This window comes from Mixophyes fleayi, chromosome 2 (genome assembly GCF_038048845.1).
Source record: "Mixophyes fleayi isolate aMixFle1 chromosome 2, aMixFle1.hap1, whole genome shotgun sequence".
Taxonomy (NCBI): Eukaryota; Metazoa; Chordata; class Amphibia; order Anura; family Limnodynastidae; genus Mixophyes; species Mixophyes fleayi.
In genome coordinates, this window is record NC_134403.1 from 186,699,021 (window position 1) to 186,726,313 (window position 27,293).

The 27,293-nt window shown below is 42.5% G+C and overlaps 1 protein-coding gene across 1 annotated transcript; it reads left to right on the top strand.

Moving 5' to 3' along the window:
• Positions 1-757: 757 nt before the first annotated feature.
• RBBP7 (RB binding protein 7, chromatin remodeling factor) lies at positions 758-21,170 on the top strand. The gene is made up of 12 exons (XM_075195099.1): positions 758-975; positions 2,128-2,272; positions 8,070-8,215; positions 8,410-8,583; positions 11,885-12,000; positions 17,837-17,997; positions 18,331-18,457; positions 19,634-19,711; positions 19,920-19,996; positions 20,167-20,224; positions 20,442-20,552; positions 20,842-21,170. The coding sequence occupies exons 1-12, from the start codon at positions 960-962 to the stop codon at positions 20,908-20,910; spliced, it is 1,278 nt and encodes a 425-aa protein (XP_075051200.1). The 5' UTR covers positions 758-959; the 3' UTR covers positions 20,911-21,170.
• Positions 21,171-27,293: the final 6,123 nt, after the last annotated feature.

Consider the following 27,293-nt stretch of genomic DNA (forward strand, 5'->3'; position numbering starts at 1 on the left):
TGCAAGTGCAGCAGATTCCTTTTGGCTTCAATTAATTCAGCAACATCTTTTGCACACTATTTAAATTAAGTACCTTGCCTGGTATTTTAGGAAAGAGTACAAAATTATGCTCTAAATGACCAGACTGAGCAGTATTAGGAGTATGCAATTGTGCAATCAGAAGCCACTTGCTATCGGTGTAATATCCCCGTCTTATACAGTTAGAGGGAAATTCTATTGGTGTCCAGTGTCTCCGGAATGTCTGCGAGACACTTTGTGGTGGAGATTTGACAGAAGTCTCTGCTCATTTTTCCTCGCACCCCATAAAGGTTCAATGTGTGTGCCCCACATTTCCAGCAATTAAATCTCCCCCTTAGTGTGCTTTTGCCCTTGAAGAAATGATTGAGTGTTTAATATAATTATACAGAGATATTGTCTGAGAAAAAATATGTCCAGTTATGTCTTCAAAATTCTGGACTCCCTTGGATATCAGTGACAAAGTTGGCAAAACAAATCAATCTTTTCATTCATGGTCTAATAATAATTTGATTTACTAGATGTAAAATATTTTTATTTTAAATACATATAGTATGATACTGTATTAATTTGTACATGGATGTATAAAGTACTTTTTTTTTTTTTTACAATGTAGGCTTTTCGTGACTGATCTATTTTTTCTTGCCAGTTTTAAAGATGGCCGCTGACTGTTCTCCATCTCACTAGAGAAACCCATTGTAAGCTGTCTGATTGGCCAGCCTGATCGCGTGCTGCACGCTGCTGCGTGCCGGAGGCAGGGGCTGAGGAGGAGGCAGCGTGCTAGTGTTACAAGTATCTCTCTAACTTTGGCGGGGGATCCTCCGGCTGCGTCACCACAGGCTCTCTCCTCTCCCTCGCGCGGGAAGCGGCTCCGGTGACCGGCGAGGAGCTGTCCGAGCGGCCCTTGTCCCTGCGGTTGGTGGTCGTTTGGAAGAGGCGGGAAAATGGCGAATAAAGAAAGTAAGCGGGGCCTGGCCGGGTTGTGAGACCACTGTTACTAGGGAATCTTTCCGTAATGTGACGTTAGGAGCTCAGGGACCGGGCCGCCGCCGGTATAGCTGCACGGTGCAGCTCCTATAGAGACCTGACCATGCATTATGCGCAGACCACAGTGCAGCATGCTTCCCCACCATCCTCCTCTGTCTGTCTATTGTGTTCTCCAGCCTATGTTAACAGGCGCCATTCATTTCATTAGCAGTGTGTGCAAATTGTGCTTTTACTTTCCAGTGCATTCCCTCTACTATGGTATTCTGTCTGCAGCCCAACGCCTGTATACAGGCTGCAAGGCATGTACCTGGCATGCAGCCGGCGTGTACAGACATACTAGATGTTATGTTTCTGGGATCAATGTCATGGTCTTATGTAGGCTGCAACTAGGGCAATTCTCTGACACGGTTCCTTTGCCATTGTATCTTCATAATAAAGTTGCTTCAGGGTTTTGTTTTTGCCTTGTTTTTGTTTTTTGTTTTTGTAAAACTGACTTTCCAATTGAGCTATATGCTTATCACTAACTTCAGATATTCAACAACTTAAACCATCGTTGATCTTTGTGTCTCCCAAATGAGTTTATACTTGTAGCAAAGGTTGACAGATTTTCTAACATGTATATTAATTCTTTACTATAAGAGTGTGGGTACATTTATTTGACTGATGATCTTATAAACATGAGTTTTGTAGGGCATGGAGTTATTTTTGTTAATGCTTCTATCTTTGGGCATGTCGGCACTGCTTTGTGTGCTTCATTTCATTCAAAAGCTGTGTTATGAACAAATATGTCCATAAGGAAAAAGGTGTGTTGTGTTTTGGTTTTTTTTGTGTGTTTAAACCAACATCTACAGATTGGGGTTCTTTGTATGCATTGTGCCTGTGTTCTTTTAGTATACGTTACATTCCTTCTGTGCAAATTTGTGTATTTTGTTGGAAAACGTTTTTGCATCTTGATAAGATTCCACTGTAGGCATTTTTTTTTATGGGGAAACTGCAAATATGTGATTTAAATGGACCAGTGCTTCCTCAATCTTGCTTTTTAAAATGACATGTTTAACATTGTTATATGTGCATGTTTATGGTTTAATTGTCAAGTTGCTTTGCTAATATTACCACTGTTTCTAGTGTTTGAAGATACTGTTGAGGAACGTGTCATCAATGAGGAGTATAAGATCTGGAAAAAGAATACTCCATTCCTCTATGACCTGGTGATGACACATGCCTTGGAGTGGCCAAGTCTTACTGTGCAGTGGCTCCCTGATGTTACTAGGTAAATATCAATTTGATAAACATGTGTCTGTGTGCGATACTGCTTTGTTTTTTTGTTTTTTTTACTTGTGCACTTTGTAGATCTATTTTAAAGACTTGCATGTTTTCTATATGTCTAGCTCAGCACTGAAAGATCTTTCAATAAAGATATTTTATGGCCAACAGACCCTACCTTCATTTGGCAACACTTGGTTATTCTGGACACTTGACAGAAAATTGGTGGGTGGACAGTAGCACTTTTAACACCATCTCCTCCTGGATAGGTGCTGTGGATAGCTCATCCTTGTTATACAAATTTATGATTATATGACTGAAGTGGCCAATTACTGACTGGAGATGATAGTGACTTAAATTTTCAAAATTAAAACCTAGATTCTTTACAATTGCTATATGTGTAAGGATCGGTTGACCCACATTCAGCAGAATACATTAGACCATAGACAAGTATGGTGTTAATGTGACAATAGTGCATTTATATTCCAATTAAGCACCCCATAACCTTAATGCTAAGAATCCTAAAAGTTAGTAATATGAGTGTTAATCGGCCATTGACATCTATGATGCTATGGAAAATTGTGAATGGTCATGGATGCTTTATCCAAGAATGCAAGGTACAGGCTCCTGAAGTTTGAGAATACTTGCTCAAATGTCTTCATCCAGGTCACATGCACTGGGTAGCTTTGCAGTCATGGGCTGATGCGAAATTGCACTTAAAAATATTTACACCCATAAGCTTAAGCATACACGTTATAAGATTTGTCCAGCTCAGCATCAGTAGCATATGTGCCAGGCATACTTACACCCAGATACACTTATACACACAACCATGTCGTTAGCACAAGTAGTTTAACATATGTTTTAATAGTGAGAAACACATTTGCTGTTAGATTTAAATGAAAAAAGCTCTATAGTATAGCAGATAAAATATTCTTCATGTCTGAATGAAAGTAGCAAAAAAAAACAAACAAAAAAACCACCCAAAAGTAATAAGCCATCCAGCAGTAGTAGTAATGCCCAGTAATATGCAAACAGTGCATCCTAGTAACATGCTTGCATTAATAGTAGTAGTGATGATTGTTTCCAGCAATATTAATGACATATCGGCATTACAAATGCCGTCCATTTATAAACTACAAGTATTATGAGAACAATAGTAGTATTTAGTAGATGTAGTAGTGCCTAATAAGTGTAAAAAGGCACAAATAGCAAAAATGCCCACTTACAAGATTGTAAGCCCCTGCGAGCTCTCATGTCACCTGTGTCTTTGGGGCCCCAGCCTCATTCTCGTGCCTCGACACTAGGTCCCTGCCATTGGTCTTTTTTTTTTTTTTTTTTTCTCCTCTCTCTTCCCTCCCTGCCTTTCCACGATGGGCTCTGATCCTGTTAGTAGAGCCCACATTCCTATGCACAGGATCGACTTGCTTTGGTGTGCTTCCTGCCCCTCCTTCCCTTTTCTAGTCTCTAAAGAATACTGGTCTTCACTCATACCTCTTTGCCCAGTGCATCTCTTCTCAGATGGATCGATAATTTATTTGCACTTTGGTTTTGCCCTGTATTCCGTGTACTGTTTCATACTTCGCTCCCTATACAGCGCTGCAGACCTTTTGTAGCTCTCTATTTAAAAAAAAAATTAAAAATTTGATAAGCCACAAATATTACAAATGCCGAACATGCAAACTTCAGTAATGGCCATTGCCATGTACAACAGTAATACTATTTCCACCACTTGCTTCTTCAGACGCTTGTCTGTCAATGTGAAAGCATGGCCCTCCTTTTTTCACCTGAGTGCATCACGTTGTTAAGTAATGTGACGCTAGTGCAGATAGGACAGTGCTGGCCCAGACGCCCCCTCCCCCTCTCGCCACCTAGGACTGCTGAAAGTTGGGTATTATTATTATCCTTTATTTATTAGGCGCCACAAGAGTTCCGCAGCGCCGTACACAGCACAAACAGTAGACTAAACAAGGTAAAACATTACAAACGGTAAACAAAAAATACCAAAACTTCAGATACTCCAGGCAGGCTAATGCAGTAAAGACGGAGCAGAAGAACAAAGGGAAGAGGGCCCTGCTCAAATGAACTTACATCCTAAGGGAGGGTAGACAGAACACAGGCACACAGGGAGCAAGTAGAAAAAGTGGGGAGAGAACAGGGGGGCTGGGAGGAGAGAGGGGAAGAACAGGCGGAGGAGATGAGGGGGTTAGGTGGAAGGTTGGTAAGCCTTTAGGAACAGGTAAGTTTTGAGTGCCCTCTTGAAGGGGGACAGATTGGGAGAAAGATGGATGGAGCGAGGGAGGTCGTTCCAGTGGAGGGGGGCAGCACAGGAGAAGTCTTGGATTCTGGAGTGGGAAGAGGTGATCAGTGAGGAGGAGAGGCGACGGTCATTGGTCGAGCGCAGGGAGCGGGCAGGGGTGTGAATGGAGAGGAGGTTAGAGATATAGGGAGCAGTAGACTGGGAGAGAGCCTTGTAAGTGACGGTCAGGAGTTTGAAAAGGATTCTATAAGGAATGGGGAGGCGGACGAAGAGTGGCGAGAAAGGAAGATGAGTCTTGCAGCCGCATTAAGTATAGAGCGGAGGGGGGCCAGATGGGTATGGGGAAGGCCGGTAAGAAGGAGGTTACAATAATCAAGGCGGGAGATGAGTGCATGGATGATAGATTTGGTGGCATCTTGGGAGAGGAAGGGCCGGATGCGGGCAATGTTGCGTAGCTGGAAGCGACAGGCAAGGGATTGGATGTGGGGAGCGAAGGAGAGAGAGGAGTCGAGGGTAATGCCCAGGCAGCGGTGTTGGGTGACAGAGGAGATGGTGGTATTGTTAACAGTGATAGAGAGGATGTGGTGGGGGGGGGGAGGAAAGACAATCAGTTCAGTTTTGGAGATGTTAATTTTGAGAAAGCGCGAAGACATCCAGTAGGAAATGGCAGAGAGGCAGTCAGATGCACGAGAGTGGAGGGTGGAGGAGAGATCAAGCGAGGAGATGTAGAGTTGGATGTCGTCAGCGTAAAGGTGATACTGAAGACCGAAAGAGGAGATGAGAGCCCCCAGGGAGGATGTGTAGAGGGCCAAGAACAGAGCCCTGAGGGACACCAACAGGGAGAGGGAATGGGGTGGAGGCAGAGCCAGACGTGGATACTGAGAAGGAGCTGTTAGCGAGGTATGAGGTGACCCAGAGAGGCCAAGAGAGAGAAGTGTTTGTAGCAGGAGGGGGTGGTCCACGGTGTCGAAGGCCGCAGAGAGGTCAAGGAGGATGAGCAGGGAGAAGTGACCCTTGGATTTGGCTAAAAGTAGATCATTAGTCACTTTGGCCAGGGCCGTTTCGGTGGAGTGGTGGGGGCGGTAACCGGATTGGAGAGGGTCGAAGAGGGAATTGTCCGAGAGGTGTCTAGTGAGGCGGCTACAGACAATCCTCTCGAGTAATTTGGAGGCAAAGGGGAGAAGTGAGATAGGGCGATAGTTAGCAAGAGAGGTGGGCTCAAGATAAGGTTTTTTGAGGATGGGAGAGATAAGAGCGTGTTTAAATGAAGAGGGGACTACACCAGAGGAGAGTGATAGGTTAAAAAGGTGTGCAAGGTAAGAGCAGGCAGTGGGAGAGAGAGCGCGAAGGAGGTGAGAGAGGATTGGGTAGAGAGGAAAGAATGAGGGAGCGAACTTCATCACCCAAAATGGGACAGAAGGAGCACCAGAGTAGGTTGTTGGAGAGAGAAGGGACGAGGGGGGCGGGAGAGGCATGAGATGAGGAAATCTTCAGTCGGGTGGTCTCAATTTTAGAAGAGAAAAAAGTGGCGGAGAGGGAAGGCGGGACGGGGGAGAGAGGAGGGAGTTGAAGGTGGCAAAGAGGCTGCGGGGATTTGAGGACTGAAAGGAAATCGGAGACTTAAAGAAGGATTGTTTAGCCAGGGAGATGGCAGAGCAGAATGAGGCAAGTATAAATTTGAAGTGAAGGAAGTCGGCCAGGGAGCGAGATTTCCTCCAGAGGCGTTCAGCTGTGCGAGAGCACCTTTGGAGGAAGCCGGGTGAGTTTGGAGTGCCAGGGTTGGGGAATGAGGCGGCGCTGGCGGATAGAAGAGGCCGGGACGACAGGGTCTAGGGCAGTAGTGAGGGAGAGGTGGTAGAGCGAGGATGCCTGGTCAGGGCAGACCAGGGAGGGAGGAGGTGATAGGAGTGTATCAAGGGAGAAGGAGATGGGGTCGATAGCCTCAAGGTTGCGCCTAGTGAAGGTAGCTTTAGGCGAGGTGGGAGGAGGACAGAGTGAAGGAGAGGAGATGGTGGTCGGAGAGTGGGAAGGGAGAGTTGGAGAAGTCAGTGAGATCGCAGAGATGAGAGAAGACAAGGTCCAGGGAGTGACCAAGACAGTGGGTGGGGGAGGAGGTCCACCGAGTGAGGCCTAGTGAGCTGGAAATGGCGAGAAGTTTGATGGTGGCAGGGGTCAGAGCAGTTGTCAATAGGGATGTTAAAGTCGCCAAGTATGATGGAGGGGAGGTCGGAGGAAAGGTAGTGGGGGAGCCAGGCAGAGAATTGTCCAGGAAAAGGGAGGTGAGGTCGGGGGGACGGTAGATGACAGATGCGGAGGTGGATGGGGGAAAAAAAACGGATGGAGTGTACTTCAAAGGAGGGGAAAGAGAGGGAAGGTTCAGTGGGAATGACTTTGAAAGTGCAGTTAGGGGATAGGAGGAGGCCCACTCCGCCACCCTGGCGCCCATCTGGCCTGGTGGAGTGGGTGAAGGAGAGTCCCCCATAGGAGAGAGCTGCAGGTGAGACGGTGTCAGAAGAGGTGAGCCAGGTTTCAATGATAGCGAGATGGTTAAGAGACTTGGAGATAAAGAGGTCATGGATTGAGGAGAGTTTGTTGCAGACGGACCTGGAGTTCCAGAGGGCACACGAGAAGGGGAGGGAGGAAAGTGGGGAGATGTGGATGAGGTTGTCAGGGTTGATGGAGCAAGGGGGATGGTGAGAGATGGGACAGAGAGGCAGGGCGGTGGGAGGCGGGCCCTTGAAGGTGGTGAGGATAGGTATGGGAAATGAGCGGGGCAGCATAGTAAATATGTAAAACTGTAAATCCGTGTAAAACAGTCAATATGTAAATAGTAGATCTGAAATATGTAACAGTAAATATGAAAAAAGTAAAACAGTAAATATGTAAAGCATAGCATAAGGAAAAACAGTAAATGGTGAAGTGGTAGATAAGTAGTAGGTAGAAAGTCAAAACAGCAGATCGGTAGATAAGAACAGCGGCGCAGAGTAGAACAATGGAATAAAACAGACAGTGGCAAAAATAATATACAGTTAGGTAAAAATTACGATAAAGGTTAAGAGACACTGCGGTAGATTGAAATGGGTACCAGTGCTTTGTCATTTAGAAAGACCTGTTTATATTTAGCCAACTCTTGATGTTGAGCATTGATAGTAGAAGCTTAGCAAAAAGAGAAACAACCCTTTCTTGTAAATATTTAAAATGTGATAATACAGCCCAATAAATTTAAATTGTCAAAGTTGAAACCGCCTATTAATCTTGCAAGTTTTTTTATGTTCGAATAGTTATGAATCCATTCAACATTTTAATACATTAATTTGTATAGTTTTTAATCAATATCTAATAGGGCAAGACAGTTTGTTACTAAACTGAAAATAGTCTGTATTTTTGCCTCTGAAATTGAATTCTTATATTGTTTTTAAACAATGAGTTTGTGAATAGAAAAATTTGCCTCCTTGGTAAATTTCCACACTATTGGTAGTTTTCTAGAGCACTTTTTTTTTTTTGCATAAATAAAAACAGAAATTTGCATCTGTCTCCTGTGTAGACCAGAAGGAAAAGATTATGCCTTGCATTGGTTGGTGCTTGGGACTCACACGTCAGATGAGCAGAATCACCTAGTGGTGGCTCGAGTACAGATTCCCAATGATGATGCACAGTTCGATGCCTCTCACTATGATAGTGAGAAAGGAGGTAAGCCCTAATTAAATTCTGTACCTTTTTTTATTTTATTTTTTGTTATTTATTTTTAAAGTGTTCATAGAGAATCAAATCAAACTTTTTCTTCCCCATGATTTACATAGAACATCAAGATTGGGGAGATAAAAGCAGAAGGGAAATGGCATATTACAGCTTCCGTTTCTCATTAATTTGTTCTGTGTTTTCAGAGTTTGGTGGCTTTGGTTCTGTAAGTGGTAAAATTGAAACTGAAATAAAAATCAACCACGAAGGTGAAGTGAATCGGGCCAGGTACATGCCTCAGAACCCATGTATCATTGCAACCAAAACGCCGTCCTCTGATGTGCTAGTATTTGATTATACAAAGCACCCATCCAAACCTGGTGAGTATGACACTTCTTTAAAGTCACCAAATAACCCTAACTGTTACCTTCATGAAAACATCTTATCTATTTAATGGTTATTTGACTGTAAATGTCAAAAAAATATAGTTTGACTTTAGCGTGGCTTAGCACTACGGAGGACTAAGTTTCCTACACACACACAGTGTCCACCTTATTAGATACATCAGCTCCTTAATGCAAATAGTTAAACAGCCAGTTGTTGCAGCCGCTTATTGTATAATAGACACGGCCAAGTGATTTGGTGGTCGTTCAGACCAAACACAGGAATGGGTAAGATATGTGATCTAAGTGATTGTTGGTGCAAGACCGGGTGGTTAGATCAGTGTTTCTCAAACCCAGTCCTCGGGACCCCTAACAGTGCAGATTTTCCAGATGACAAGGCAAATGGTTATAATACCTGTAGATCTGTTAGAATGTGTTATAAATGAATACACCTGTGCTAAAGCAAGGAGATTGGACCCCTAACAGTGCATGTTTTCCATGAGGACCAGGTTTAAGAAACACTTGGTTAAAGTATCTCAGAAACCGATGAACTCCGAGTTTATAGACAAGGGTGTACAAAACAAAAACCATCCAGTGAGCATTGGTTCTGTGGGTGAATTGTCAATGTAAGATGTCGGAGGAGATTGGACATACCAGTTCATGCTGACAAGAAGACAATGAGTCAAATAACCATGTGTGTCGTAAACATAGGGAACTTGGTTATTTATAAGGGATGAATCATAACTGCAGTGTAAATATGTTATGTGAAATGAATCCATTGATAAGTTCAGCTATGAAAGTGTAAAATGTGAAAGCAGAAAGTCTGATGTAAATGTATTTGATGGCTTTGCACATCCCAGTGTGAGAAGATAACCATGTCACCTGTGGCAGCTTCAAAGAGCTCTTACTGTGAGATGTGTCCTGACACAAGTTATTTTTTGGACTCCTGAATAGACTTTGTGGGGCTGGACATCCTTGCAGCCCAATGCAGCATTTTGCAGGCCTATACAGGTATATGGAAATATATGGGTGTTGCTCCATACTGAGGAGCAGGAGTCACATCAGGGTCGTGAATGACAGCTGTGGGTGGTATCGGGGAACAGCTAAAACCTCATATCTCTGGAAAAGGTATGTCACATTGACAAAACTTCATCATATTTGGTTCAAAATATGGACAGTCCAAGGGGATTTATTAATGATAAAATTGGATTGATGTGGCGCTCTACTGAAAAGTTAGATCACAGTCAAATTGGTTAGTAAATCAGGCAGCATGCAAATGGTGATTGAAAAAAGTGTGACAGGCCACCACCCCCAGGGGGTAGAAATAGGTGTGGAAGATTCTTTAAAAGGCTGGGACCAGGTATAGCAAGGGGTCAGACTTTAGGAAATCAATTCACATTGATAAGCTGTCCATCTTCCTTGCCAATTTCCCATGGCACAGAGTATGCAATTCATGAAAGTGACACTCTGAAGATAACCCCTTTTATTTTAAACTGTTTTGCTTGTGTATGTCACTATTAATTGTTTGTTCATTATTTTTTATATCTGTATGCCCTATACTTTTCTATATTAAATCTATAATTTAATATGTTGCGTCCATATTATAACGAATCCATTAGCATGGGCAGCATGGTGGCTAAGTGGTTAGCACTTCTGCCTCACAGCACTGGGGTAATGAGTTCAATTCCCAACCATGGCCTTATCTGTGTGGAGTTTGTATGTTCTCCCCGTGTTTGCGTGGGTTTCCTTCGGGTGCTTCGGTTTCCTCCCACACTCCAAAAACATACTAGTAAGTTAATTGGCTGCTATCAAAATTGACCTTAGTCTCTCTGTCTCTCTGTCTGGGAATTTAGACTGTAAGCTCCAATGGGGCAGGGACTGATGTGAATGAGTTATCTGTACAGCGCTGCGGAATCGGTGGCGCTATACAAATAAATGATGATGATGATTAGCCTGTTAAGAAGAAATAGCTTGACCAAGTTAACCCAGTGTGTGATTTGTTGATACATTTGATAAGCCGTGTGCACTTGCATTTACATTTGTAACAGTCTGGAGGTTTGAAGAGTTAACCCTGTGCTTGCTGGTGTGGGTCTTGCTCCTCTGTTGATAGCTAGAAGCCTTGTGGGACAGTATATTGGAGTCCTATTGCCTGTATTCAATAGGTGGTGGCAAACCTGAAGTGTCTGGGGGCGATTCAGTAAGTCTATAACCTGTGATAGGTAGAGACTGGGCTGGAATCGTGTGACTTCATATAGCAAACACCCCCAAAATCACGGCAGCTAGGAGCGTGTTTGTGACAATACGGTACAACCAGGGCATGGAGAAGAGCACCTCTGAATGCACCAGCACTTCAAACCTTGAAGTGGATGGGCTTACAGCATCAGAAGACCACACTCATTCCACTCTTGTTGGCTAAGAACAGGAAACTAAGGATACAGTGGGAATAGGATATGCTAACCATACGCATATAGCACTCTGGCTGGGATTAAACCCTAGGCCCTACGCATGTAACATATTTTGGTGCGTTATGGTTATTATATTTACAACACTACTGTCTGCAGAATTGGTAAATCTTTCAGCCATCTATTTACCTATGAGATTAGAAAGCCAATTGCATATGCTTAGGATGATGAAATATGGAGAAATACTACCCTTAGCAATGTCTGTCTCTAATGATACAACATACAGTGTGGGAGATTTTATTAACCTTCACCAGACTGACAACTGTACACTTACATCATGCTACAGTATGCAAATGCTTCTCAAGGTAGACTTCAGTTGGGTGACCAGTCAGGAAAGTATAATTCTGAAACTGGTACCAGCCTGTGTTGGCATGAAATAGCTTGGCCCCTATTTGTTCGGGTGGCCAGAAATAAATGGATTATGTCCTGAGCCCTATATTTTTAAAGCAGCAGCACTTATAAATAGCAGCTTTTAAAACAACAATATTCGTTTGTTTAAAAATCTTTTTATTGCATAAAAAGCTAAACATTAAAAAATAAAATGACCACACTATCCATACTCCCACAAATCCTTGGCTTTTGTATAGTATTTCTTTTTTTTAATTTTAAGATCAATACCACATTTCCTGTGTTGGCTATATCTGAAAACTGCATTATCTGGGATGCCTTTATCTGAACTTTTTATATTTTACTTAGGAATAATTTGAAGAGGGTAACAAATTTGCTGCTTTTTCGAGCTATGTAAATTTACTGAAAGCAAAATTGGGTGCCTGAGATTAAGAGGCTGTCTCTAAAAAGTAAAAGTGAATTGATTTTCATTCATGGCTTTGTTTTAGACCCCAGTGGAGAGTGTAATCCTGATCTTAGGTTGAGAGGTCATCAGAAGGAGGGCTATGGCCTGTCTTGGAATTCCAATTTGAGTGGACACCTGCTAAGTGCATCAGATGATCATGTAAGTAAGCAGCTCTTTTCATAACTTTTTAGCAGCTAATGTGATGCAGCGAATAGTCATTCTTTAACTGCTCTTGTTTGTATATTTTAATTCCTTATTGTGCACTGGTAAACTCTGATGCAGTGGACAAAGACAGGTACTTCTAAGGAACTTAATAAAGTAATAGCTTTAACATTATGTGCAGGTTACTCTCTATCTAATTTCTTATAGTGCACAGAATTACTGTTTTTCTCTCTCCTACCACTGGGGGACACTGCCAGACATTGGGGTATAGTAGTGGGATTGGGAGTTTAGGCACTAAAAACTCTTTGATTTTTACTCCCCTCCTCTCTTAGATACCTCAGGTTTTTTTTAGTGCCTTAGGAGTTAGGCCAGTTTAGTATAGGCTCCTGCCTATATTTTATTTAGTAATAGTGTTTCACGTTTTTATTTTATTTTTTTTCTTAAGGGTGCTTCGCGGGGATCGATCCTAAGTCCCAGAGAGGGTGAATAGTCCTGGGCTTCCTTCACCCTGATCCCCGCGCAAGGTAAGAAGTGGCTGATGCCCAGGTCTTCCTTCACCAGTCTTGCCGGTAGTTCATCCCCTAGAAACGAGCTGTTGTTGATAGCGCCATTAGGGCTTTAGGTGCCCACGGAGGTAGACCTCTTCAGCGGGCCACAGAGATAGGCCGCGCGGGGGAGATCCAGGATCCATCTCTCCCCGCCGACGGACTAGCCGGCAAGCCCCCTCCTCCATACCCCCACCTCCCCTGACAACGAGCAGCGGGGGTCCGTTAACGCTCCCTCTATTATAGAGAGCGGCGCTGCAGGAGGAGGGCAGAGATGCACACGCTACCTGGGCACTGTAACAAGTGTGTTGTGGAGAGATTACCGACAGCCATATTATAGATGAGCTGTTCGGTAACTTGGAGAGGAGCAGACATTTTTTTTGATGAAGGCGGAGCTGGAGGAGGACCTTCGTTTCCCGCACTTCTGCACAGCGGAGTAGCCATCTTTAGCTCACACCGAGCAGCTGCATGTCGCTTCTCTTCTCTCATTTACCTCTTCTGTGACTGGTATCGTTAAATCCTGTGTTTGTTTGTGTACAAAAACATTTTAAACATTCATGGTTGATTGTTCTACCCAGCGGGAGAGGTTAAAAGTTACTGTGGGGCAAATTTGTACCCGGGTATATAGATCTGGCTACAAATTGTGTATTGCTGTATTCTGACATTAACTGTTTAGACAATAATCATTTATCTGTCTAGTCATAATCAGTTTATACTGTATTTAACCAGTCATGTCTAACAAGGAGTCCTCTGACAGGGGATCCTCTGGAGGGTCTGCATTGTATTTTACTTGTGCCATGTGTAAAGTAAAACTTTCAAAAGGACAGCATGACAAAGGTGCCCTTTGCGCTGCTTGTGAGACCGGATCTCAGGAGCGTCCCGCCCCAGCTTAAACACCGGTAGCCATGGTAGAGCCGCCTTGGGTTAAATCCTTTGCTGCAACCATGGAGAAGTTTACTACGGTGATGTTACAGGCTGCAGAGATACGTCAGAATGTAGTTACAGAATCTCAGGTATCTCTCACTGCAGGGCAGCGCTCTTCACATGTAGCAGGGGCGAGTGACCAGACAGAATTTGCAGGCACATCCTCAGAGTTCTCTGACTCATAGTGATGATCGCCCACTTGCAGTCTGCCACAGAGCCAAAAGGGCCTCACTGGATGTAAACCAGGGATGTAGCCCGGGCTCAGATATCCCATCAGATGAGGATGGGAATATAGTCTCGGATACTCAGGAAGAAGACTCACTGAGTATTATGACCACCTCGGTGGGTAATATTGAAAGCTTGGTGTTGGGTATTAGGCATAGCCTTGGTTTTGCTGACCCTACACCCTCGCTCCCTCAGGTTTCTCCATTTTCAAAAGGACTAAATCTCAGGTTATGTCTTTCCCATCGTCATCAGAGATGGTACAGATTGTGACGGATGCTTGGTTAAACCCAGGAAAACAGTTCGTTATGCCGGGTAGATTTAAGAGTTTTTATCCTCTTTCAACAGAGGATTGTATTAAATGGGAGGCGTCTCCTAAGGTGGACAGACCCATTATCAGGTTGTCCACTTCCTCTGCCATTCCTACCCAGGAGAGAGTATCTCTTAAAGACTCCACTGACAAAAAGTGTGACAATGCGCTCCGGTCCGCATATGTGGCTTCCGGTAGCTTGTTTAGGCCCACTATGGCAATGGCATGGGCAAATAAGGCAGTGCAGATTTGGGCAGAGCAGTTGATCTCGGCCATCCAAAGTAATGCTCCGCTACCTTATCTCCTGGTTCTCGCTGAGCACATTCAGGAGACGGTGGATTATATGGGACAGGCATCCATGGATGCAGTAGCAGTCAATGCCAGAATTGGCGGCCTTATTATGGCGTCACAACGTTCCCTGTGGTTACGTTCGTGGACGACGGATGCTGAATCAAAGAGCTCCTTGGAAATCCTGCCTTTTGATGGAGTCACTGTGTTTGGGCCGGAGCTTGAGAAAGTGATTGAGGTAGCCACAGGAGGGAAGAGTAATATTCTTCCTATGGGCTCTCGTAAACCGCGTCAAGCTCGGTTTCGGTCCTTTCGCTCCTTCTCGCAGGGCCGTGGCGGCCCACCAAGGGGTCAGCCGGCGGTTTCCAGAGGAGGCGGCGGCAGAGGTAGGGGCGCGCCCAGACGGGGAACGTCGCGTCCCAGTGAAAAACCTGCGGCATGACTCTTTGCCCCCCACGGGGGTACCTGTGGTGGGGGCACGGCTTCTTCTCTTCAAGCACCAGTGGTGGTCAGTCACGTCGGACGCTTGGATTCGAGGAGTGGTGTCGAAAGGATATGTTATAGACTTAATCCAGTTTCCACCAATAAGGTTCCTTTCCTCACCGGTGCCCGCTTGTCCCCTCAGAAGTCAGGCCCTGCTGGAGGCAGTGGCGAACTTCAGGGTGCGGTAGTGGTGGTTCCGGTGCCGGGGCCAGAAAGGGGTCAGGGGTTCTACTCCAATCTCTCTTCTTTGTTCCGAAGCCGGACAGAACATTTCGCCCTATACTGAATCTCAGTTATGGCAAGTGCCCTGAGACGAAGGGGAGTCACGATAATTCCATATCTAGACCGACCTTCTTTTAAAGGCGAGGTCTGCAGAGATTTTATCTCGCCAGGTTCAGACCACAATGGAGTTCTTGGAGGACCATGAGTGGATTCTGAATGTGCCAAAATAGTCTCTCATCCTAGCTCAGCGCATGCGCTTTCTGGGATTGGTGTTCGACACAATGGTTCAGAGGGTGTTCCTTCCTCAGGAAAAGATCATCGCCCTCCAGCGGAGAACCAGAGTATTACTGGATCGTCCTCGAGTGTCCATGCTCTCCTGCATGAAACTTCTAGGAACTATGGTGTCCGTGTACGAGGCAGTTCCGTTTGCCCAATTTCATTCCCAGTCTCTTCAGTTGGAAATTCTCCGGAAAGGGTCGGGGTCACAGGAACAGACAGGTTATTCGACTGTCTCCTATAACTCGACTGTCATTAACATGGTGGCTCTCCACGAGCAAGCTAAGCAAAGGTCAGACCTTCAAATCGGGCCCCTGGACCTTAGTGACCGCGGACGCAAGTCTTTCGGGTTGGGGAGGAGTCACGGGACCGTTAAGGTTTCAGGGACTCTGGTCTCCCCAGGAGTCAGCTCTTCCCATAAACATATTGGAGTTGAGAGCTGTGCTCAAGACTCTGTTAAAAGCTCAGTGGTTTCTGGAAGGGAAACACCTGCAGATACAGTCAGACAATGCCACGGCTGTGGCTTACTTGAATCATCAAGGAGGAACTCGCAGCAAGGCAGTCATGCAAGAGGCTGCCAAGATTCTAATCTGGGCGGAACATCACGTTCCCCAGATATCGGCGGTATATATCCCGGGAGTGGACAACTGGGAAGCCGATTTCCTAAGCAGGGAGAAAGTTCATCCAGGGGAGTGGTCCCTGTGCAAAGAGGTATAAGCTCTTCTAGTTCAGAGATGGGGTCTACCAGAAATAGACCTCATGGCTTCCAGACTGAATTGTCAGATCCCTCGGTATTGTGCAAAGTCCTGGGACCCTCGAGCAGACGCCATGGCGCTTCAGGCTGGTGTATCTGTTCCCACCTTTTCCGATGCTGTCTCGTGTTCTGAAAAAGCTAAAAAGAGAACGCGTTCAGGCAATCTTGGTAGCCCCTCATTGGCCTCGCAGGGCGTGGTTCTCAGACATTCTGGGAATGTCAGCAGATCAGCCGTTTCGTCTGCCCATGCGCGCAGACCTGCTAGTTCAGAGCCCTCTTCATCATCTCGATTTAGATCGGCTGGCTTTGACGGCGTGGCTGCTGAATCCTTAGTTAAGGCTAAGGGTTTTTTGTCACGAGTTATTGCCACCATGATTAGGGCAAGAAAGTCATCTTCTGCGGCTATTTATCATAGGATCTGGAAGGTTTATATCCTTTGGTGTGAGTCCAAGGGTTTCCATACTTCCAGGTTTAGCCTGTCTAGACTGTTGGCTTTTTTACAGGAGGGCCTGGATAAGGGACTCAGACTAGGTTCCCTTAAAGTTCAGGTGTCTGCACTGTCAATTTATTTTCAGCGAAAATTGGCACTTCTGAGTGAGGTTCAGACCTTTTTACAAGGAGTCCTTCATATTCAACCCCCATTTTCTCATCCGGTAGAACCTTGGGACTTGAATTTAGTGTTGAGGGCTCTTTGTCTTCCTCCATTCGAGCCCCTTCATACCGCAGAATTGCACCATCTGTCTTGGAAGACGGTTTTTCTTCTAGCTATATCTTCAGCTAGGAGGGTGTCGGAATTGGCAGCACTCAGTTGTAGTTCTCCATTTTTGGTGTTTCATGAAGATAGAGTGGTGTTACATACTAAACCTTCCTTTGTTCCAAAGGTAGTGTCTAGGTTCCATCTCAACCAAGAGATTGTGGTTCCGGCATTTCGTCCAGATTTGTCGTCTTCAACTGACTCTGTTGATTACGATCTTCATCTACTGGATGTGGTTAGGGCTCTCCGGTGCTATGTGGACCGCACAGCCTCTACTCGTAAAACAAAGGATCTGTTTGTATTATACAACGTCAAGAAGCGTGGTTGTCCGACGTCTAAACAGACTATTGCTCGGTGGATTACTTCCACTATTAGTCTGGCTTATGTCCGAGCTTCTCGGCCAGTTCCTCAGACGCTTAGGGCTCACTCGACCAGGGCTGTTGGTGCATCCTGGGCGGCACGTCATGGGGCTTCGGCTGAACTGTGCAAAGCGGCCACTTGGACGTCTGTTCATACTTTTGTAAAGTTTTACAGATTGCAGGCTTTCGCATCTTCTGATGCGAGCTTTGGCAGGAAAGTATTACATGCAGCCGCTCCAGAGCATTCCCTCCCATGAGGCTGCTTTGGTATGTCCCCAATGTCTGGCAGTATCCCCCAGTGGTAGGAGAGAGAAGAGGATTTTTACTTACCGTAAAATCTATTTCTCTTTCTCCACTGGGGGAAACTGCGCTCCCTCCCTTGCTATGTAGACGATCTGATTATGAATGTTTTTGATTTACATTCTTCTGCCCTTTGGGCAGCTCCTTATAGTACACTTGGTTAGTCAAAACTGAGGTATCTAGGAGAGGAGGGGCATAGCAGAGGAGGGGAGTAAAAAAAATCAGTGTTTAGTGCCTAAACTCCCAATCCCACTACTATACCCCAATGTCTGACAGTGTCCCCCAGTGGAGAAAGAGAAATAGATTTTACGGTAAGTAAAAATCCTCTTTTGCATTTGTTTATGCATTCTTGTGTTTAGTTCTTGTACTATAATTTTTTTGTTTTACCTTTTGCAGACTGTCTGCTTATGGGATATAAGTGCAGGACCAAAAGAAGGCAAGGTGGTTGATGCTAAAGCCATCTTTACTGGGCACTCGGCAGTGGTCGAGGATGTAGCATGGCACCTTTTGCATGAATCTTTATTTGGCTCTGTTGCAGATGATCAGAAGCTCATGATGTAAGTTCTAGATTTTCTTTGTAATGTTTTTAAATACCCTCTCTAGTTACTACTTATGCTTAACATAGTGTTTGTCAGGATATGTTTTATATTGTGTATTTGGTATATAAATTTATATATATTGGTTGTAGTTCATGTATTGTTTTGGGTCTTCTAAAATGTAAATATTTTGCATTGGGGTTTTTTTTGTTTGTTTTTTTTTCTCTTTCCATCATTTATCAGACTACATGGTACAAACTACAGATTTGCTCGGTGGTTCTAAATTGCATAACCTCAGTTTTTACGTCTTAATTATCTCCATGCTAAATAACAGCAATGCATTCTCTTTGCCAGATGGGACACACGGTCTAATACCACATCTAAACCAAGTCATTCTGTGGATGCGCACACAGCGGAGGTTAACTGCTTGTCCTTTAACCCATATAGCGAGTTTATCCTGGCCACTGGTTCTGCTGATAAGGTTTGAGTTTTTCATATATTTTTTTAAGCCAGATTCCTTTAGTTTTCTGGATAGCTAAATCTAAGTGACTATCTGTTTGATTAGCTTTCCCAATCTGCAAGCTTAGCTGGATTTGTCTTGGAATTGCCATTGCATGCCAGTGTACTTTGCTCCATTAAAACATGATTAAAATGTGTTGCAAAGCTGAAGACTTTCCAAGACCAGGCAGTGCCAAATTGAGCATGCTTTTTTCTGTTCTGCAGAAACAACCTTTTTTATCTTGCCTACCTTTTTAGGGAGACCCATGCAATCTAGGAGTAAACCCCTCTTGTTAAAAGGATGGACACAATTAAAGTGACCCTTCCTGACCCAACAGCCTTAAAGTTAATGGTCTTTACAAAAGTTAACAAGATTCATGAAACTATTGTCCAACTTAGACTGGATAGCCCTATTTTCAGGGCTATTTTTGGAACATATTAGTAATGTCTTTCAGGATGAAGAGTACAGGGTTTTCTTGCAATTACCTTTTGGTGTTCTCATAATACATAAGGAGTGTGAGCCTTCACTCCTTTTGTTGTGAGAAAGCTCTAACTTTATTTTGTGTTTAATTTTCTTTATGGTTTCTTCTCACTCTTGTGTGGTTCAGTGGATTAGAGATTAATGCTGGGATTCCTAACCAGTTTTGATATATAATAGCGTCTATAATATAGCTGTGTGTGTGTGTAGATTAACGATATTAAAGAATGTAATAATATTTGCAAAGTTGACCCATTTCAAAAATAAGGAAAGTCTGGTAACTGCCAAGTATTATATTAAGAGTGTATATTGTGAGCAGTTGTGGATGGGTGTTATAGTTGCAAAATTAGCCCTTTTTAGTGTATTTTACACACTTTAACATTGGTGTGGCATGTTTGTCATTAAATGCCCAAGCTTCAAAATGGTTAGAAAACACTAGCTGTTCAGTCTTTGTTTAATTCAGCCCTCTTATAGTAATTTGGGACACACACAAAGGTAAGCCCTAATTTCAAGATTAAACAGTTAACACAGTAATGACGTTTCTGAAGTTGTACTCATTTGCAGAGTACATGGTTAGTACTATATTCAATTAAACTAGATTATTTATGAAACTTGGAGACTGTCGAGGATCTATTCTGGATGTCTTGTTTATCAATGCTAATCATGTGTTCCTTTTTACAGACTGTTGCTCTATGGGACCTCCGTAATCTAAAGCTTAAGCTCCATTCTTTTGAATCTCATAAAGATGAAATTTTTCAGGTGAGTGTAGCAGTAATATCAACTCTCTTCTGTTTGCCTGGACATCTGAACAAGTAAACACAAAAGGTCATTACTGATGCTAAGTTCAGCTCTGTATGACAGACTTTTTTTAAAAAAAAAAAAAAAAAAATATGCCCTGCAAGTTGGTGCTAGGGAGGCAAGTGTTGCATAAGACTGACTTTTAACTTTATATTTTATTTTTTGCAAGGTTCACTGGTCTCCACATAATGAAACCATTCTTGCTTCCAGTGGTACTGATCGCAGACTTAATGTTTGGGATTTGAGGTAGGTGTTAAGTATGTGCCTCCTCCCATCCCCAATTCTGTGCGCTCTATGTATTTTATATACTTTAAATGTATGAAACACTTGCTAAATATTAATCAATAATTAGACAAACTGAAAATGTGAGTTGTTTTTTTTTGTTTTAATTTTGGTGTTTTTTTTTCTATTTAAAGTAAAATTGGTGAGGAACAGTCAGCAGAAGATGCTGAGGATGGACCCCCTGAACTTTTGGTATGATCTCATCATATTGTTACCTGTTAAACATTAACGCTTGGTACTCCTCTCCTTACCTGGAAAATATTTTGCTTTATTATTTCATCTTGTTGATAACTTGACCTCTGAAGTTATTTTACCATACACCATAAAACTAGTTTATTTTGCCTTCATTGTATATTGTCGTTTGTGGCAGGTTAAATTGAAAGACCTGACTTTTAGTTTCTGTACATAGTTTATTCATGGTGGGCACACTGCGAAGATCTCCGATTTCAGCTGGAACCCAAATGAGCCTTGGGTTATCTGTTCAGTGTCTGAAGATAACATTATGCAGATTTGGCAGATGGTGAGTTCAATAAAATTAGTGCTAACATAGATGCTTTTACAAACTATATAAGTTCTCTACTTTTAGACTTCTGTATCTTGCGGAATATATAAATGAGAATTTTTAAAATGGGCAGTACATGGCTACTTAATTATTAAAGGCTATATTAGATCATGCTCTTTGAAATTATGATTATTTTTAACTTCACCTTAGCAACTATGTGCTGCTGATAATGGTGTGGATTTTCTCTGCTTCATAAGACATATCATAGTTCTTTGTTATATAAAATTCCTTATCTTGTGCATTTCAGGCTGAAAATATTTACAACGACGAAGAGCCAGACATACAGCCATCTGAGTTGGAAGCACAAGGATCATAGATCTAGTGGGTTGGGGATTTTCCTTTTTTTTTTTTTGTTTTTTTATTTTAATTTTTTTTTGTTTAAAATGGTAGATGTTACCACATGTTATGAGCTGGTTGATATTCATTTAAATTATCTTTTTTGATTATATTGAATACAACACACTGACAGTTTCCATATCGTATCGTATTGTATTGTATTGATCATGTTTGTACTTGACACAGGGCTTGTGAAATGGTTGGTGGAATTTAGAAAAAAATAAATACAAAAAAATCGTTTCGGTTCTGCAGAATCAGCTTTTTCTGTAACTGGAATAACTGAAAACACTGTGTTAATGTTAAAGGGGCTACAATAACTTAAATTCAAGTTGCCCAAATACAGACAATCATTTCTGGACAGTGTGTGTGTAGGTGTGTATATGTGTATATGTATGTATATATATATATATATATGTGTGTGTGTGTATATATATATATATATATATATATATATATATATATATATTTTTATGGGAGTAGAGCAAGCCCCTTATTTTAGGTATCACCAGGTTGAAGGGATGTTTTGAAGATGGTCCATTTAGCAAAATCACAGTTCCCAGTTACAATTAGAATACATTTCTTGAATTCTTGCAAATTAGTTCATATGGGTCAGGCATCTTTTCTAAAACACACATCAAGGAAATGGGCATGATCAAATGTGGTGGGTGCTTCTAGAAATAAAAGCATTTTTGCGAAGAGCAAAGCCGCGTTTTACAACTTTGATATTACTACGGTCCTGCCGTAAGCAGTTGGAAAAAATGTGTTTTCAGCTTAGGCTGTTTTAGATGAGCAACTTTTTTCTTTATGAAAATCCATGGTCCTAAAATCCTATATATTTAAGTAACATGTAGCTGTTTTTTATACATTCAAGCCTTTTGCATTTATAGAAATATAGAGGAGTTTCACCATTTTTTTATGAAAATGGAGCTATATATAGTATTTTAAGTTGAGGCTATGTCCCTCTGCGGGTGTACAGAGGGAGTAATGGGGATAGGAGGGAATTTGCAGGGGGGAGGATAAAGGTAAGAAGGGAATCACAATATGAAATAGGTGTACAGGGTAACCAAAAATGCACAAGAGTCAATTTCTTTAGTGTCCTGCACTAGGTGGAGCGTGTATCAATATGGACATACTTTTTGACAAGGCGAACTGTCTTACAGCTGCATTACACTTTGTGATAAGTCCTTCCAAATCAATTGAATATTAAATACAGGCTCAAGGTTACAGCATTAGCATGGGACAGACCATGCACTCATAAAAAGGCATGTGCAAAAGAATTCACCACATGTTAGTCTTTAACTGAAGTGAACACTAAGCACTCTCACAAGAAGAACCAATCAAACAATTGATTCTCTGCACCAGAGATCTTGGACATAGGTGGTGTCAGATGGGTGTACTTAATTGATACCAGGGTGACCTTGAAATTACTGATAAATGGGAACACTGCAGCATCTTTAATCATTCTTGTGTGCCAAGGTAAATGTTCACCCTTTGTTTTAATGTGCCACCATGGTTGCCATGAATGTCTTGTTTTGTTTTGTTTTTTGCGCTGGCTATGTGCCTGACACCACTGTCCCTTAAATTAAACTTCAGTAGATAGTGTTGAAAATGTTGTTGTTTTTTTCTTTAGGTTAAAAGTTATGTACAGGGAATAGGAACATATACTATGACAGGGAGTCCCAAGTGAATTGTTAGTGCCAGGGTTACTTTCAGATATCCTCTGTGTTGTGTGGTTTAATGAGAGGGCTGAGGGCCTCCATTAAGTCTTGTCTTTCCCTGCATTTGCTGCCATCTTGCAGTCATGTAGTGACCTGAGTTGAAGATCTTTGGACCAGTCGGGTAATTGCAGAGGATCCAGATTGAATTTGGCCCACATTCTTTAAGCTCTCCCGGAGAAAAGGCTTGCCGTGCATACATCCTTGGAGTCAAGGCTTAATAGAAAGCCTCATCTGTGGAAAAGCTGCAGTAGGGCTAGTGCTTTTATGGTGCTGCAGGGTGTACCATACAGGTCAAAAATGTAAAATAAAAAAATTCTGGAGCTCTATCTTTCCATAGACTATGCAGGAGAATGCATCCCTGCCATGTGTTGCCTTCCATTTGCCACAATTTCAAACAATCATTATGTTTATTTCTCACTTTCGTTGCCTTAATCAACCAGACTTTGACTTTGCTTTAGAGATTTTCTTCCTGAAGATGTATTTGCTCTACATTTTAGGTGGGGGATGTAATTTAGTAAGCTTCTAGGCCTTGTGCAGTTAACTTTGTATCTGGGACTCTATCAATGATATCTAAATATGGTGGTTATAACTATTGAGCCTTGCTGATGCCATAGATTGTGGGGGCATCTCACCCGCAAGTTGTTGTTCTGCCCTTGAGTGTTGATCTTCCAGTTGTCTATGTATAGTCACTAGTTGGGCAGTCTGCAGCTAAACTGTGGTGGTTAGTACCACCTATGGGTCTTTACAATGTGTCAAGTCAATAACAAGTACTCTTGTGCTCCAGCAAGGACATAAGGAACATGCATTGCCAAATGGTCCCTAAGGACCAGACTTGGACACAGTACTAAAAACTCCTGGTTTCAACAAAGCCTAATTTTAATCTTCAACAGCAGCCATTACAAATGGTAAATTCCCTTATAGTTTAGGGGAGTTTTTACTAAACCTGTTTCTAAATAGACGGCAATGCAGCTAGTCTTCCTATGTTATTTCCTGTCTCTAGTTAGGTAGGTCGGGTACTGTTTACTTTCTGTAGTGCACTGCTTACCACCTTTTGTGGTCCTGGTGATGCACCATCTATGGTGTAAGCCAGGGACTGGGCTGGTTACCCAGGGAACACAAGTCTTTCACCTCCAGGAGCAGATCTAGGGGTAAATTTATCAAGCTGTGTGTTTGAAAAGGTGGAGATGTTTCCTATAGCAACCATATTCTAGATATCATTTTGTAGTATGTATTAAATAACTAGAATCTGATTGGTAGCTATAGACATCTCCACTCTTTCAAACCCGCAGTTTGATAAATTTACCCCCTGGTGTATAATTAACATTTTGTGCCAGGTCTCTTACATTGATGGTCTGTGCTTGTGCAACATGTCATAGGTCACAGCATCAAAACAGAGGACCAGGCAAGGAGATGTCTTCCTTGAAAGACAGTAACCTGCCACCTGGTGGCTCAATAACAAAATCATACTACATGTCAGATAAATGCGAAGTATGCAGTGCATCTCTAACATGTGTTATGAATCAACTTGCTATGGTCACAGCCTGGCTTAAATTATTGAATCTGTGGTCCAAGCACATGTAACTGTCAGGCACTTGCAGAAAACAATGTGCATGGGTGAATAGAGGACTGTAAGCATCTGGTAGTTAACCTTCATTATTACCTAGTGCAGCAGATGTGGTCTTAAAGTGCAAACCCAGTTTGAGAGGATTGGTTCTGGTTTCCACTACACCAAAATCAGCACTGGGCTGGTATGAAGAGTCACTACAAACAACAAATGTATTATAATGTTAATTCATTTTCTCCATGGCTGCCATTGCAATGGGTAACTTCCCTTTCCAGCTTAAGTAGAGATCAGTTACAAAAAGGCACCTCTGTTTGAGAGGCATGTTTGGTATCGGTAGCTGATGCTGGGCCTCTTGCAAATTGGAGGCTTCTGGGGGTACCTCTTGGTAAGTTGGCTCTCAAATTATTAACGCACAAATTTATGACCCAATATAGGGACTGTGAATGTTTCAGGTCAGGACTACCCTACTAGCAGAAGCAGCTTGACTGGGCAGGTGGCTTCTTATACATTTGCAAATGTACATAACAGAGGTTTCTGCATTTTATAAATAGCAGCTCTTTTACTGGTTCACAACTGTGCTGAGGTTTGTTTTTTTTTGTTTGTTTTTTTAAATCCCCCTAGCAAAGCCATACCCCAGATGGTATACAAGGTAGCCCCTGTTCCTGTGTGTCTGAGTTTTTTTTGGTTTTTTTTCCCCCCCCCCCTGAAGAATACATAAACAATAACATAAGAACGGATGGGAAACTGGGCTGCTAGAATACATTCTTTTCTACTTTGGACTCGATGGCAGACATTACAATTGCATGTACCAAAGCAAATACACTAGGGACAGCCTAAGATGTTGACACTGAGGATCTCTGGAAACTTATGCATTTTACTGTCATATGTCTGATTAGAAGGAGCATAACTTCTAGGCTCAACAGGCAACACAAAGCACTGCTCTGTGTTTGAGTCCTTTGATCCTGGACAGATGCTTGGAGATTACACTCGCTAATCTAATGAATGCAGTTTTATTTCATTCTTGGCTTTTAGATATGGACAGAAATATGGCAGTATAACGTCTTGACTCATGCAGAACAGATTCTTCCTCAATTAGAAATTCTGGATTAGCCTGGTGGATTATGCAATGGTAGTGGAGTTGCCTAATGTTAAACTGTATGCGCTTACTGGTAATACATGTTGGACACATTACAAGCACCTTTGCCGCTTTGAAAAAGGGAAGTTCTCATGAAACCCATCAGTTATTGTTATATTAGGAATTTGGAGCTGTCATCTGGTTACAGCAGTTTGTGGCCACACTGTAGAAGTACCTCTTATTTAGAAAAAGCGGTGGATTAGGATTTCCAATCAACCATATACAATATGTTTGAAGAAAGTGTGTTTTCAGCACCACAATTAATGCTTGTAGTTTTGTTCAACCTGGCCAGGTAACATGTTTCAGCTGACATGTACTATATATTTTTAGCTTTTCAGTGTATGTTGTCTGGATCATCTGTATTTTCTATAAATTCTTTAATTAGGAACATCAAAGCAAACTACTCTATCAATTTTATTTCAACTGCACGTCATCTGCTAGCTATATATAGTCACCCTCTCATCTGCTTAGCATATACTGTTACTATTAAAACATTTGTTTTATGTACTACAGTTGACCTAACCAATTTGTTGTTGTAAGCACCCTGTGTTTCATTACAAGTAGCTATATTTATTCCACATGTAGAACCACTGGTATATCCTATTACCACCACATGCACATCTCTATTCTTACCGTTATGCACGTTTTGTCGCTATCCAATAACTATTGTCGAATCTCGATTTGTGTTTCCAACACACAAATATTTATTAAGTAGCAGAATAATTCAAGCGAAATAATAAGTACAGCCGTTACTTATTGCAGGCGCTCTGGTTCCAATGAACACTCATTCATGTCTGAAGTCTGTGGTCAATGTGACAGAACACTAGCTGAAAGCTACTGCTTGTATGCAAACAGAAATACAGTAAAACAATGCAGATGGTGTGGCTTGCTTCTATTGGTCCAGGCTTTAGGAAGGTCCAGGGGGTTGCAGATCATAGGCTAGTGCAAACTAAAGAATCCAAAGGTGGGGGTCATCTCTCCAGGGGATGTGCTCCTTTCTTCCCACCAAGACTCCAATTACAACTAGTTTATTAGCATTTTACAGTCAGGGAATAAACCTTTAATATGATGCTAACATCAATAACTAGAGTAAGCAATGTGCGAGCTCTTCGCGGAATGCACCAGTCAGCTGCTGATTTAAAGCGCATTAATATATCAGACATGACACATTTCCTTTAACCTGAACCATATGTATCACTAATATGCATATAACTTATAATATTACACATAAACACTACTATATTTTGACATAAATAACTGTTGCAACTGCGATTAATGTGTACTATTTACAAATGTGTGTGTTTGTGCGAATGTATACAAAAGTGTAAAAACTTATTGCCACGTGTTGTGGCTGGATATGCCCTTCCACGCTGTAGCGTGCTCTACGGATAATTTCAGACATAGACAATCAAGTTTGCTCGATATTAATTTAAATGACTTTATCCAATTTGTGGACTTCGACAGCTCCACCCTTTGATAGTGTTCTAAACTATCACATAATCACTGTCTCAAGTTCAGGATTATACAACACTTCTTCACAGACTATGAGCTCGGTATCTCTCACCACCCTTTCAGTCTTGTTCTCAGTGGTTTTCCCAGAGGACTGTTTTCCACACTTCAACACAGTAGGAACACATTTGACACTTAAACCAATTGCTAAGATGACACCCAGTATAAGGAGAAGGAGCTTACCTAGCGCTAGCAACCATTTCCTGTACCCACTCCCCTAGACCAGAGAACCATTTCACAGGGTTCAACCATGAGAGCCAACCTGCCACCTTTTCCCCGACCTCGTATAACGAAGAATTATGGTTCCTTCAAAATTCCCATTTTAGTTGCAGAATTTTGTCCATCTTCCAGGCCATAACCTCTTTGGGGTCATCTGTATTATTGGTGAGGTACGTGCAACACTTGACACCAAACTGGGTGGCCAAAGTCACACAGTA